Source organism: Candoia aspera, chromosome 17 (genome assembly GCF_035149785.1).
Source record: "Candoia aspera isolate rCanAsp1 chromosome 17, rCanAsp1.hap2, whole genome shotgun sequence".
NCBI lineage: Eukaryota > Metazoa > Chordata > Lepidosauria > Squamata > Boidae > Candoia > Candoia aspera.
The window spans coordinates 5,255,714-5,269,635 of NC_086169.1; the positions used below are offsets into that span (position 1 = coordinate 5,255,714).

The window sequence follows — 13,922 nt, forward strand, 5'->3', positions numbered from 1 at the left end:
GAGACTTGGAAGTTCTACGGAGCGGAGGAGGAGGAGGAGGAGGAAGAGGGCAGACAAAGGTGAGCCAGATTTGCTCTGCACTTACTCGTCTTCCTTGAAGCGTGTGGGCATCCGAGGCCAGCCGCGGGTCGTCCGTCTGGAGGGGAAGAACGGGGCCATTTCCATCTCCCTCTTTCCGAGGATTCGCCTCCCCTCTTCCCTTTGCTAGGAGCTTGGAGATGGATTCTTTTTAAAGTTTGTGCAGCATTTTCAATAAAGATATTTTGGTACAACCTTCAGGGTGCTGCTTGACGCGAAAGCACGGAGGGACCAGGGGGCACATCAACCCCCCAATTGCCAATACGCAGCTTGGGACACTTTCCAAGGAAGAGCAGCCCCCCCCCCTTTTTGTATGAAAAACAGTCTTGGAGCATGTGCATTTATTTCTTTGGCTTTAATAAGAAACTGGCCACAGTCTGCCAAGAGATGCCACAAGTCTTCCCGGCTTTGCGAACCGGGCAAGCAGAGCCGAGCGGATAGGAGGGGTGCTCTGCCCAGAGATCCCCCTCTTGCAGTGCCGGCTGTCCCCGTATTTCCACATGAAACACCGCTGGTCCCAAGTCCTGGGGTGATGCCCAGCTTCCATCCCTCGTGTCAAGTGCGTGGGGTGGGGTGAGTGTGGAACTGAAAACAGGAATCCAACGCTAGGTAGGTGCTTTCTGGAAAGTTTTAATCTAGAACCTGTAAAACTACATCAAACGGCAGCATCCTTAGAGAGAGAGGGAGAGAGGGGAGGGGGGGGGGAAGAAGTGAACCCCCCCCAAAAAGGACATGATTTTTTTTTTCTTTTAAAAAAGGCATGTTGTGATGAGAATTAAACAAAACAAAACAAAAAAAATTATAACCACTCACAAAACCGAGGTATCAGTACAGTTATATACAAACCAGGTGTGTGTGTGTGTGTGTGTGAGAGAGAGAGAAGGTGGAGGGGCTACAGAGCACCCCCCTGACCAAAAATACATTCTCAAGGGGCAATGTGACCATGAAAGAAACCCAGAGAGGGGGCCAAGGAGAAGATGGGGGAACTGAAGAGGTACTGCGACCAGTCCCACTTTTCCTCTTGTGCTTTGGAAAGGGAAATAAAGATGGGGAGGGGGCAGGAGCTGTGTCCCCCCCACACTTTTTCAGCAGAAATAAACCCAAGCTCTCCAGAAAGCAGGGGCAGCGTACCTGTGATGGGTGTGTGTGTGTAAAACAGCAGGCCCAAAGCTCTTTAACCCATCCTGAACATCCAAAGGCTTTTGTGTGAATCACGGGGTGTGTGTGTGTGTGCTGAAGAACCCCTGGCCACAGCCCCCCCAGCGGCGCTTCCCCCCCATGCTCAGGTTCACCGGGAGGGGGCTTGGAGGGCGGGAGAGGAGGCCAAACCCCACAGCGGGTTCTGTCTGCAGCATCCGAGGCAGGAAGCAGCAGACCGGAGCCTCTGTTGAGTGTAAACAGGGCACTGCCCGGCCCCAGAGTGGCCCCTGGCCGCACAAAGGGTGGGGACGAGGGGGGAGGAGTGATGGTCCAGGCTGCTGAGTGAGCAGAAACCAGAGGGCACCCAGCCCGTCCTCCTTCCAACCCCACCCTTAGTGAGGAGGAGGAAGGTTTCATGCGGAGAGGAAAACCCGTTGGGGGATCTCGACCCTCCATGCGAGGCTGGGGTGCCATCTGCAGGGACCAGGGTTTTGGGGGCAAGGCCGACGGGGAGGGCTCAGGAGTGCCCCTAGGCCTGGGAGGAGGGGGAGGTGCTTCGCTTCCATCACTGGCTGGAGCCGGGGGGGGGGGACCCTGGGTGGGCGGGACCGTTGCTACGTTAATGCCCATTGAGAACCTCAACCGTCCCTCTTTCCTTGCACAAAGACGGGGAAGGTGCCTGGCTGCCCCCCCATCCTGGCCTCCTCCCAGCTGCGGTCCTCCGCTAACCCGGGTCCTGAGGGGGAGGTGCGCGAGAGGGAACGGCACTGTGGGAAAGGGCACGCTCCGGCTCCGGAGGGGACAGTCGGTCGCCGCTGCTTTCCGCTGCTTTTGGTAAAATTGCAAACCCTGTCTCGTGTACAAGAAGAAAAAGGGGGAAAAGGAGGGGAAAAAAAAAAGCGGGGGGGTGGATGGGATAAAAAGTACCATGGTCGCCACGGAGACCAAAAGGGATGCCCCCTCATCCAACAGCCCTTGGTACACTCCCACTGCTGTTGCCACGGAGACCGGCTAGGTGGCTGCCAACCACTATCCCACGCACCCTGTCTCCATGGAGATCCATCAGTGGGGGGGGCATGGGGAGATGGAGTGGGGGTGCCCCCACCTCCCCCCTTGCCCTGCCCACCCTCTGCCTGCATGGCCGGCACCGAGGGCCCTTCCGAAGGGAAGCCGCCGCAGCTCGCCCCCTCGCCCCCCTCCGTGCATGTGCAGGCCAGGTGCCCCCTCCCCTGGGGTGGCCCGTTAAAGCTTGAGTTCGTTGGCGATTTTGGAGGCAATGTTCTTGAAGGCCATGGACGTGCCCGATATCCGCTTGAAGCGGACGCCGTTGAGCGAGAGGCGGGGGAGCTTGCAAACCTCCATCTCCCACTGGACGAAGGCCTCGTGGCCGGGCGCCCCGTGCATGCACAGGAGCATGTACTTCTCCTGCAGCTCACACTGGCAACTGTTCGCATCCAGCACTTTCCGGATCTCCTTCATCATCTCGTTGGGCTCCATGGAGCTGGTGGTCTTCATGCTCCAGGTGAAGCGCAGCGACCGCGGCTTGGCTTCCCGGTTCTCGTCCCGGTCTTTGTCCCCACTGCCGCCCGTCATGTGAGGCCTGCCGGGGGGAGAAAGGGAGAGGGTGAGGGCAGTGGAGGAGCCCCCCCCCCGCCCCTCCGGCTGGCATCAGCACGCTGCCCAGCCCGACCAGTGACCCAGAAGAGCTGGGGGGAAGAAGGAAGGGAGGAAGGAAGGGAGGAAGGAAGGGAGGAAGAGAGGGAGAGAATGACAAAGAGATCAGGGACACGAAGAGGCGCAGGCGGAGGAAGGAGACGGAGAAGGTGCCAAGGAGCAGCCTGGCCTTGCTGGAGAAACAGACAGAGTGGAGCAGCGTCTTCCCCAGAGGGCGGGAAGCCCCTCCCGGCCCTGGCTGCGTCTCACCTGAGCGTCTCCACGCGGTCTTTGCTTTCAGGCTCATGCAGGTTCCTCAAAAAACAGAGCAGGAGACAAGCATCAGCACCCTCCAGTCAGCAGTTCCTGCCCAATTTTTTTTTCTTTTCCCCCCAAGCCGTGGGGAGGGGGGGCTTCGAGGCATTGGAAAGGGCACCAAGGCGGGGGGGTGGGCTAAGGCATGGTGGGGACTTGGGCCAAGCGGGCAGGCTCTCCTCACACTCATTTCGGTTTGGCATGCTGGGATCAGCCAATGCAGCAGTCGGCGGAGGGAAGGCTGTGTGGTCGGTTGGCTGGCCGGCCTCGAGTCCCACGGGTGGGGGGCGCAAGCACCATCTCCCTGGCCCAACCCCGCAAGCAGAAGCCATGGACAAGCAAGGAAGAGAGGACGAAGAGGAGGAGATGGAGCTACTTGGAGGGGATGACCACAGGCCGAGTGGTGGGACGAGGGCACCCCTGGTTTGGAGCCCAGGTCTGCCATGAACCCATCGGGTAGCCTTCAAGAGGGCGCCCCTGGATGACCGCCAGCCTCTCCTCAGGGAAGGTTTGCACAGCCCCCAGAGGTGGCTGCTGACTTGTCTTTTTTTCTTTTGCATGATAGAAGTGGGAAACGACTGTGGAAAGTTGCCACGTCAAGTTTATTTTATTTAGAGAGCCCGTTTGGTGTTGTGGTGAAGGCACAGGGCTAGAAACCAGGAGACGTGAGTTTGAGTCCCGCCTTGGGCATGAAGCTGGCTGGGTGACCTCGGGCCAGTCCCTCTCTCTCAGCCCTAGGAAGGAGGCAATGGCAAGCCACTTCCGAAAAACCTTGCCAAGAAAACTGCAGGGACTTGCCCAGGCAGTCTCTGCGAATTGGAAACGACTGAGCCGATAAAAAAAAAATCTCATTTTGTTTCAGTTCTCATCCTGTCCGCTTTGTGGGAACACTCCCCCACCGCTGCACGACTCAGGGGCCAAGTGTGCTAGGAAAAGATGGAGGACCCCTGCTTTACAGGGTGGTTATGCTTTGGAATATTAAACTGAGGCCGTTAAGCAAGAAAACAGACTTTCACGCTCTAAAGTGGTCCCCAAAGGGGTGGGTGGTGCTTCAGAAGCCCCCTTGTGCCTCAGTCGTGGTCCGCTCCTAACTCTTCTTCCCATAAGACCTGAAAATATGGTCTTTCCCTCTATATGTCACCTTTGTGAAGCACACCCACGTGTGTGCATTGCACACCCTTTGCAAAAGTAAAGAGAGACAATTCTCACAGCTTGAGAATCTACCTGCCAATGCAATTAATGACTTAGTGCGGTCACAAGACAGCCAATTTCTCTCAGCAGAGAGATGCATGTTGAAAGGGGGTGGGGAGGAATCCTTTACTTTTTTTCCCCTTTTCTTTTTTGCATATATACACGCATACACACAAACACACTCTCTGCTCTGCCCCTGGTTGGTCTGTCCCCAAGAGAATGGCTCTGCCTCAATTTTGTAGGTCAACACTGTTGCTTTAACAGGCTGGGGTCCTGAGGATTGAATAGCCAGGCAGTTCTGTATTCTTTGGATAGTGCAAAGGGCTGCTGGGAAGCAGATACTGCTCAAGCAAACGCTGTGTGTTTGAAAAAGCAATTCTGCCTTTGCTGTTATTTTCTGTTTAAAGACGTGTTAATCCTAGTGGATGAACCTGGCTTGGTTCCATTTATTTAAGTCGAAAACTGGCATCTTGCAGCCCAGACACCCTTTTGTAATAGTCTCCGAAGCTCATTTTGACTGCTGAAAACTGACAGCACAGTTTCCTCCTGGTTTTGAGGAAACATATGGATGCTATAGCATGAGCACTAACATATGTGTGGCACACCATATATAACACACCTGAACATCCTCCTTAAAACAAACAAACAAACCCCAAAATCGTGGGGGGGGGGCAGAAAAAGCCCCCATTCCCATGAATTGCCTCACTGCACTCTGCATCACTGCCTGACCCACTCTGACCCCTGCCCCACCCTTGCAAAACTGCAAGGCCTGACCCCTCAGCCCCCCAAAGGTGGCTTATCCCTTGTTTGAAACTAAGCTGCACTTTACAGTTAACTGTTCTGGGATCTAATCCTAAAATCCCTTTTGCAATCTGAGGTACAAGTGGAGAAATGTCCAAATTAAAAAAAGACACACTAATTCCTCGCCTAGCCCATTTCTTCTTTCCTGAAACTTCACACTTGCTTAGCTGAGGGGGCAGGTGCATAAAACCAGGCACCTGCTCATCACGGGCTTATTTATTCTTGGCTAAGGAGGGAACCTCTAGCGCCAGGCTGCGAGAAGATAAAACCAGAAATGCTCTTATTTCCCACCACATTCACAGCAGCGGAAATTTTCAGAAATCACAGGCCCCCGCAAGGGAGTCAGAAGGATGACACCCCTTCCTCCGCCCCCAAACACCTTCCTTTCTTCTTCAGCATCTCCCTTGGAGGGCGTGTGCTACTCTGGGCGGGGCAGACAGGAAGGGCCCCAAAGGAAATTCTTCATCAGCAAAAAAAAAAAAAAAAAAGTGTGCGTATTAAAATCCACAATGAAAGACAAGAGTTTTGAAACTCCCCAGAGGCCAAAACGCAGAGGAGGCTTCGTCTTTCTAGCAGGTCCTGGGTTCAACAAAGAATGCAGGGGAAGACCGGGCCGAAACTCAGAAAAGGTGCTGCCACTCGGGCAATGCCAGCTGGCCTTGGTACAAAGGGGCAGACCAAGGCTTTAATGGTGTCATTCTTCTTCCTGGAAGGCTGGTCTATCCCTCTACAACCCAAAGCAAGCAAATCATTCCCATGGCAAAAGGGCTCCCCCCACGCCCCTCCCCGTTCCCCAGATTTACCTTGTTGATCTCAAAGGATTTTATTTGCCTCTTCCAAAAAGCCCACTGTAACACCCAGGACGACTAGCATCTCCCTGGGTGGGTGCAAAACACCCCAGGGCCTCACATTTCACCCCTGAGGGTCATGCAGTTTCCTGGATGGGGTGTGTGCCCACACCCCCCCCCGCTGACCCTGAACCTTCAAGGCAGCTGCAAGCAACAGAGCACAGTGACAGCCCAGCTCCTCCTAACCACCACCATGCAGGAAAAGGAGGATTAGTGTGGGGAGTGGGGGTCGGGAGGGAGAGGGGAAAGGTTCTGGTTAGAAAGATCAGAGGCCCAGCCAAGGAAACCACAAAGAGGGAGATCACCTTTAAAGAGACAGCCTTCTCCAACGCCCTCCCTGCTAAATCCCAGGCCGACCAATTTGCAGGCGGCCCGGACGGGACCCAGCCGAAACAGCCCCCCTCCCAGTGGCGTCTCTTCCTGCAGGCGGATTGCTAACGAGACCCCAACTGTCCCTTTAAAGGGTGCCCTCTGTGCTCACACACAGCCACCCTTGGCCACTGAGGGGAGGGGGGAAGAGCAAGAAGCTGGCAGGGAGGAGGTGAGCGTCAAGAGGAAGGAGGAGAGGAGGAGGAAGAGGAAGAGGAGGTGGAGGGAACAAACCCAGAGTGATGAACGCGCCTACCTTCTGGCAAACCTGAAAGACAGATTTCTAGAAGGGGGAAAAAGGGGAGGGGGGAAAAAACACGGCGGTGGGTGGATGAGCAAGCGTGAAAGTGTGAAATGAACAAGTGGTGGGTCCCGGAATAGGCCGGCACCCCATCCTCCCTCCCAATATTGGGGGTGTGTTTGGGAAAGGGGAGCTGCGGCAACCCCCTGCGTTCACGAGCAGCCTGCCTCTGCCCCAAACTGGGACGGTCTGGGGGGTGGGGGCTCCCCAACAGCACTGGTTACCTCTTGGAAAGCGAGAGGGAGTGGGGAACCCGGGGCTGCTGGGGCCCCCCCTCCTCTCTCCCCCATGCCCCCCTCCAGCTGGAGGCTAACTCTTCCCAGAGAGCTCCCAACAGAAGGATGGGGTGGGGGTGGGATGCAGGCAAGAAGGTAAAACATACAGCAAAAGAAAGGGGGGGGGCTGGGGCAGGAGGCGCTGGACTGCACAGAGTGGCTTCCCCCCAATCCCCTCCCCCTCGGGCTGGACGAAGAACAGAGGGAAGGTCCGCAAAACGCCCTCTTTCGCCTCCAGACACGCACGCTCAACCTGCCTTGAAGAAGAGGTCCTTTTCGGCTTGCAGCTGCCACAGTTCCCTGGCGGGATCCCTTAAGGGATCATGGCCTGCCTGCCTGCGTGGCCCTCGGCCCTGCCTGCCAAACTCGCTGCCTGGGAAGGCCCCAGGGCGGAAGGGGTCAGCGTGTCCCGGCCCCAAAAAGGCCTGGTGGCAGCGGCTTACTCAGTCCCGCATCCCCTGCCTCTCTCTCCCTCTGAAAGTCAAGCCTAGGCTGCCTGTTTCAACCACCATGCACCTCCGGTGAATAGGGCAGGCGGGCAGCTACGCTGGGGTGTGGCCACCCCCAGCCGCACATTCACGGGGAGGGGGGCATGGTGGGGGCGAGGAACCTGTGCTGCTGCACGGCTGAGTTCAGGGAACGGCACGGAATTTTGGGGAGATGTGGGGCTCTGAATTGCATCCCGGGTTTCTCCTGGAAGGACCAGGAGGCAGGACTATGCTCTCAGAAGCTGTCATTGTCCAACAGAGCTGCGCCAGGCCACCCACCCAGAGGAAAGTCTCCGGTTTCAGGGCCAGGTCTCTAGGAGGCGGTTTTGGCCGCTCTCTCGCGTCAGACCCACTCGAGGATGGGAATCTGCTTGCCTGCAGAGCGCCTCCCCTTCTGGGCTTCCTTGGGGAGAGATCTCTCCCCTGCCCCGGGCTGCCCCTCAACTTCCACAGCAGCGGCGTTTGAGAGCCGGGCAGGGCCCTCTCCCTCGAGGGGAAAGAGTGAACCGCGGCTTGGATTCCTGGCACCAACTGGCGAGGGTGATTCGGGGATGGGCAGATGGAGGACAACGGGCTGGGGCTGCTGTGACATCACTGGTGGGGGCGGTGGGGGAAGGGGAGGGGTGGCGGGGTCAAACACACACAAGAATCGGCCGGCATGCTGCGGCCATCCTTCAGGGAGGAGGAGAACCCACGCCCGGCCTCCTCGCCCCGCTGAGCCGAATGGCCAGATACGCCGTGAACAGCCGGGACGTTCCAGCCAGGAAGCCATGGCAGCTGCAGGGGTGAGGAAGCAGGAAGGCAGGGGTGTCTCCTGTCTCACTCCCACCCTGCCCGCCCCGTGCAACTGCACCACCAAGGATGCCCTCGGGGACCCCACTTTGGAGCCCCCGGCTCACCTGCGTACGAACTTGGAGGTGAACTTGCTGAAGAGGCTCCCCGAGGCGCCCCTCCGGCCTTGGCTGTTCCCGGAGGGCGAGGCGGGCGTGAGGCCGTAGGGGAGGTTCTGCTGGTCCCGGACCTGCCGGAGCTGCCCGGCATGGAACGTGCTGCGGCTCTGGATGCCTCGTGGGAAGTTGGTGCGCTCGGGGAGGGCGCTGCTGATGTTGTGGGCAGAGGGGGAGGCCACGGGGGCCCGCTGGGGGGCAGTGCTGTGGGGAAGAAGAGAGAGGTTGTCAGGGGAGGCCAAATCAAGAGAGCTTCTGCCCCCCCTGCCCTGGGCGATGCAGTCTGCGAAGGGGAGAAGCCACGCTCTACCCCAAAATCCTGGTTTTGGATTCCCAGGGAGGGGTGAGCAGAAAGCAGAGCAGGTGATTAGGCCGTTTTCAGGTACTCTCTCAGGTGGCTTCTCCCCTCGAGGCTGAAGATGGAGTAGGAAGTTTCAACAGCGAAGGTGGGGGGCGAAGGGTAGCAGGAACGGCTATACTGACATTCTCCAGCACCTTCAATCCAGCACACAGATCCCTCCTGGCAGCTAAACCGAATTATTTCTTTTAAACGGTGGCTTAAGGGCCAGAAAGGATGCAAGTCACGGGCTCTGGACCCTTAGTCGAATCATGTGTTACTGGAGGTCTCAGATCCCAGCTTGGCAAACCACAATGTGAAGCACCTGGATGTACGACTGATTCGCTCCCTCTTGGGCACGGGCAGGCAAGCAAACCCAGTAGGGATCAGCGAGATCGTTATGGTTGACGGGGCCCAAACAAGCCAGGGTCACAAGCCAACCGGAAGCCCGTGACCGAGGACCCTAAGGGTCCAGAGGGCGCCAATTTGAGAAAGGAGGCCACGAAACTTCCCTGTTTCAGACACTGCCCCAAGTTATCTTTGGTGCTCTCCCAAAAGCCCAGCATTCGCACTGGACTTTCACAAGGCGAGACTCCTGGCTTAAAGTGACATGAGAACCCAGTGCCAGGTTTTCAAGAGTGATGGGAGCAAGCATCCGGGCAGAACCGGAAGACAGCCCTTGTTCTTTTGTGGGGCGGGCACAGAAAGGAGCAGGCTGAAGAGCCCCTTGCCTGCATCCTGGCTGGCGCAGCGGACAAGAACTCAGCTGCTTCATTGAGGGAGGGAGGGAGGGAGGGAGGGAGGAAGGGACACCCCGGGGCGTTCTGGCTAAGCGAAAGGATGGGGGAAGCCGCCCATCATCAGTCAACAGGACAAGCCACATTCTGGGTCCCTCATGACCCTACTTGATACTGCAAGGCCCCCAGAGGACCACTCCATCTGGGAGCCCCTCCCCACTTCAGGTAGGGCAGGTTTCAGGGGAGGAAGGGGGGAGAACCACCCAGCCTCAGCCGCTCCCTGCTCCCCTCCAGGCCCTGTGCGAGGGTCCTGGTTCTAGGGCCCTGTCAGGACCCGGAAAAATAAAAGGGGGGGCAGCTGGAGAGACCTGGAGGGAGGGAAGGGGGAGGGAGGGGGGAGGGAGGACCACCAGGTGCACACAGCTGCCCACTTGCCTAGGTCGCTGTGCCTCGCAGTTACTATCGGTGGGGGGCAGCGTGGGCTTGGAGGGGTGCACCGAGGCAGACATGGATTTCTGGTGTTGTCGCGGGCGCGCGGAGCTCACGGCGGCAGAAGTGGAGGCGGTAGAGGCCCTGGAGCCCGGAGTGGTTAGGCTGGGGGGGGAGGTGGAGAAAAAAAAATCAAGCAGGGGGGAAGCAGAAGTCCGAACCAAGGAGAGAGGGGAGGGGAAATGGGGGCTGGCGGAGGGTATCTGTGGCGGGCCCCGTCCACCCACCCCAGGCCGTCCGCCCGTGGACGTTCCCCACCTGCAACTGAGTTGGGGGAGTCTTGGGGGCTAAGCCCCACCGCTGCCCCGGCCCCAAACGGCACTTTTCCCTGGAGAAAGGGATCTGTCCCCCCTGCCAACTCCTCTGATTTAATCTCGCGGCCATTATGGAGGAGGATTTATACGAGGTTTATCGAGTTGATTTACATATTTTTTTTTTCCTTCCTTCCACCCGGGGTCTCCCCAAAGCCCTTTGCAGCGGCCAGGAAACAAAGCCGGAGTATGGCCCACCCGCCCCAGCTCTAATTGTATGTTTTTGTTAAAAACAAAACCACAGTTTGACTGTCTCAAGAAATAAACTAAGGGAGGCTCTTTTTGAGAGCTTCCTTCTCTCCTTCCTCCAGCTAACAATTCCGGTTTTCCAGGATGACAAGAGATATCCCTTAACCTCCAGCATCTCTCCCACTCACTACCTCAGTTTGTCTGCCCCCCGCCCCCAATCATTTGCTCAAACCTTTCTTTGATAACCTTAAAGCAGGATTGGAACTGGGGCTCTGGCAGTGGTGAGAGGAGAGGCCTATTAATGGACCTCTTTTGGATGATACCATCATCACCACCACCACCACCACCATCCCGCATCTACCTACCTACCTACCTACCTACCTACCTTGATGCTTGCTGGCAGGGAACATTATCTGCACAGACCAAATGGTTTCTTAGCTCCCAACTTATCTAATCCCTTGCTTCTTCTGGCTGGTGAAACTCCTTGGAAATTTAACCTCTGAGCCGAAAAGGGGACAGGGCCCCTCTATCAACCCCGCCACGCCACAGATATAGCCGCCAGGAGGTCCACAGACATCCAGGGGGAAGCAAATATACAATATACAACCCAGTATATATGTATATGAGTCAAGCACAACCTAGATGCCACAGGGGAGGATGGATGTGGATGGACGCTCTCCGGAGGGGGGGCGGGGGGAACGCAGGCGATGGGGGACGGGCGCATGACTGTTCGAGGCTCTGAAGGAGCCATGTGGTTGGGTCCAAAGAAAAATGCACGAGGGTGTGTGTGTGAATGTGTGCACGTGATGGGGATGAAGCGATGAGGCCTGCTCCTTGCTATCTAATGCCGAAGTGTTCAGGGCCTGGGGAAGGCACACTTTGTCAGGAATTCTGGGCAGGGGAGGAAGAGGGACAGATCTCTCCATTCTTTGCCTGCGGAGTAAAGGACACCGTCTCTCTCCCACCAAATGATTTGAGAGAAGGCCCCCACCCACCCACCCCTTTTATTAGCCCACTGAGAGCATCAGTGGAGACTCTGATGCTACCGCACAGGAAAAAGGTATGGTCTTTTCAGCAAGGTGTCCCCTCTGCACCTCCAAGCAAGAGCAGGACAGGAGTGCAATTCCCACCTGTGGGCTTGCTTGCAAGGCTGGGTTAAGGCCACGAGTTGGATTTCTAAATGAGATGGTTTACGTCCGCTCCGACTAACTCGAAAAGCGGTTGCAGCAAGCGGGGGGGTGCCACACCACTTCAAATTACAATGGGAGTTTCCATTGTTTTAAAAAATGGGCATTAGCTATTAGTTTAGGCAAGAAAAATTTCTTCCTTGACGTGCTAGATTGCTTCATGCACGGACCTGCGTTTTGTTTTGTTTTGTTTTTTACAGTAGCATGGAGGACTGCTTGATCCTGCAAGCCTTCCTCGCCAGCAGCTTGAAGCAAAACAGCCCAAGCTGAAGTCATCTGTTTTAGGGACAGTTGGGTCAGAGCTGCTTCTCACTAAATAAATAACATTTCACGAGAAGTCATAAAGCTTGAATAATTTGTCACCTGTGATAGATGGAAGGAAGGAAGGAAGGAAGGAAGGAAGGAAGGAAGGAAGGAAGGAAGGAAGGAAGGAAGGAAGGAAGGAAGGAAGGAAAAGATAGGGAGGGAAGGAAGGAAGGACAATTGGTTTCATCTTCAAGGTGACCTTAATAGCAATTAAAACGATTAGTTAATTAATCTTCACGTAAAAGAATATAACACAGGCTCTAATTTCACTGGCTTAAATTTCAGAAAGAGAGAAAGAGAGAGAGAGAGAGAAGGAGGGAAGGAAGGAGGGAGGGAGGGAGGGAAGAAACAGAAGGAGGGAGGGAGGGAGGGATCTGCTTGTGATTGTGTACAATCCAACCCAGCCTTCCTTAATCGGAAGAGTACTACACTTCTAATAATTCTCAAGCAACCAACCAGCTGGGAATTATGGGAATCAAAAGGCTCCTCTAGCGGTCATTCGGGAATGAAGGTACGTGGTGGCAGAGTGGAACAAGAACGCAGACACTACCGCAGATCCAGCAGGGGCAAAAACCTGCTTCTGAACGGGTCGGGGGCTGCTGGGCGTTAAGCAGGAACGGCCCAGGTCTCCGGCTGGGAAAGGGGCTCTGGGAGAGCAGAGCTGCTTCCGCCTCCCTGCAAACATGGTTACCGCGAGAGGCAGGCTTGATGGCGTGGGCAGCGCTCGGAGGGGACAGAGAAATGAGGGCTCTGACGAGGACAGACTGGGGGCTTGGAGGCGCAGAGGGGACAGAAGGTTTTCATTTGGGAGGTTAACGAGGCAGGACTCAGCTCCTGGCAGGGGCCGGCTGTCCGTTTGTCACCGAGGGGGAGGCGCTGGAGGGCCACTCTACCACATTATTAGAAAGAAACATTCCACATTTAAACAAACAAACAAACAAAAACCAACTAGCCCATCTGGGAGAGGGACAGTTGGCCCTGCATCGCTTTCTACCAGCTGGATCTGCGCATATGAGAATTCTGCCCCCCCCACCCCGTTCAAGGTAGTCCTCGACTTACTACCACAATTGAGACCAGAACTTCCATTGCTAAGCAAGGCGGTCATTAAATGAGTCACACTCAATTTTACAACCTTTTTTGCAGCGGCTGTTAAGCAAGCCACTGCTGTCATTAAGCAAACCACATGGTCATTAAGTGAATCTAGCTTCCCCTATTGACTTTGTTTGTCGGAAGCCAGCCGGGAAGATCGCAAATGGCGATCACGTGACCACAGGACACTGCAACCATCGTAAATACATGCCTTTTGCCAAGTGTCCACATTTTGATCACGTGACTGCGGGGACCCCGCAACAGCTGTAAGCGCAAGTCTCTTTTTCCAGTGCCGATGTAGTTTTGAACGGTCGTTAAACAAATGGTTGTAAGTCAAGGACTACTTAGTCCCGGCACTATTTCACTGCGTAAGGTGCTGGGGCGCATGGAGATTGAGGAAGGGTAGTGGGAGATCGCAGAGCTGAGATAACCGGAGGTCAGCCCGATCTGGGAAGGAGGGCAATCGGAGTTCTGGGAGGAGGGTGGGCCAGGTTTTTCCCCCCCAAAGTCCAAAGAACGCGACACACAGCATCACCCTTTGCTGCACCCGGCAGCTTCAGGCCCACTTTCTTCCTTGCGTTTCCTCCGCCGCTCCTTTAAATACACACCCTTCTGCCTGGGCTGGCAAGCTACGCAGCCGATTCCAGCTCCCCCTCTCCCTCCTCACCTATCTTTGCCGTTCTGTATCGAGTTCTGGCCCAGGCTGGCCCGATCCAGCATGGGTGAGTTGCGACTCCGGTTTGTGCTGGTCGAGAGGACGCTGTTCTGCAGAGGAGGAGAAACAGCAAGTGAAGAACGGTGGGGTGGAGGCGCCCGGCGGAGCAACTTCCTAACACTTCTGCGGGGCTGCTCCCCCAAATCCAGAAAGAGA

The 13,922-nt window shown here is 56.2% G+C and overlaps 1 protein-coding gene across 9 annotated transcripts in view; it reads right to left on the reverse strand.

Annotated features, from left to right (window-relative positions):
• Window positions 1–418: 418 nt before the first annotated feature.
• Window positions 419–13,922, reverse strand: part of MARK2 (microtubule affinity regulating kinase 2) — a 104,815-nt gene continuing 91,311 nt past the window's right edge. For 4 of the 9 annotated variants that reach the window (XM_063316587.1, XM_063316593.1, XM_063316589.1 and 1 more), the window contains exons 14-19: window positions 13,719–13,816; window positions 9,916–10,074; window positions 8,359–8,610; window positions 6,652–6,678; window positions 3,142–3,186; window positions 419–2,818 (exon numbers count right to left, since the gene is read on the reverse strand). In XM_063316587.1, the coding sequence (XP_063172657.1) occupies window positions 2,461–2,818; window positions 3,142–3,186; window positions 6,652–6,678; window positions 8,359–8,610; window positions 9,916–10,074; window positions 13,719–13,816 (939 nt within the window). In that variant the 3' untranslated portion in view covers window positions 419–2,460. The remainder of the gene's footprint in view (window positions 2,819–3,141; window positions 3,187–6,651; window positions 6,679–8,358; window positions 8,611–9,915; window positions 10,075–13,718; window positions 13,817–13,922) is intronic. The other 5 variants (XM_063316594.1, XM_063316591.1, XM_063316592.1 and 2 more) reach the window with 5 other exon arrangements.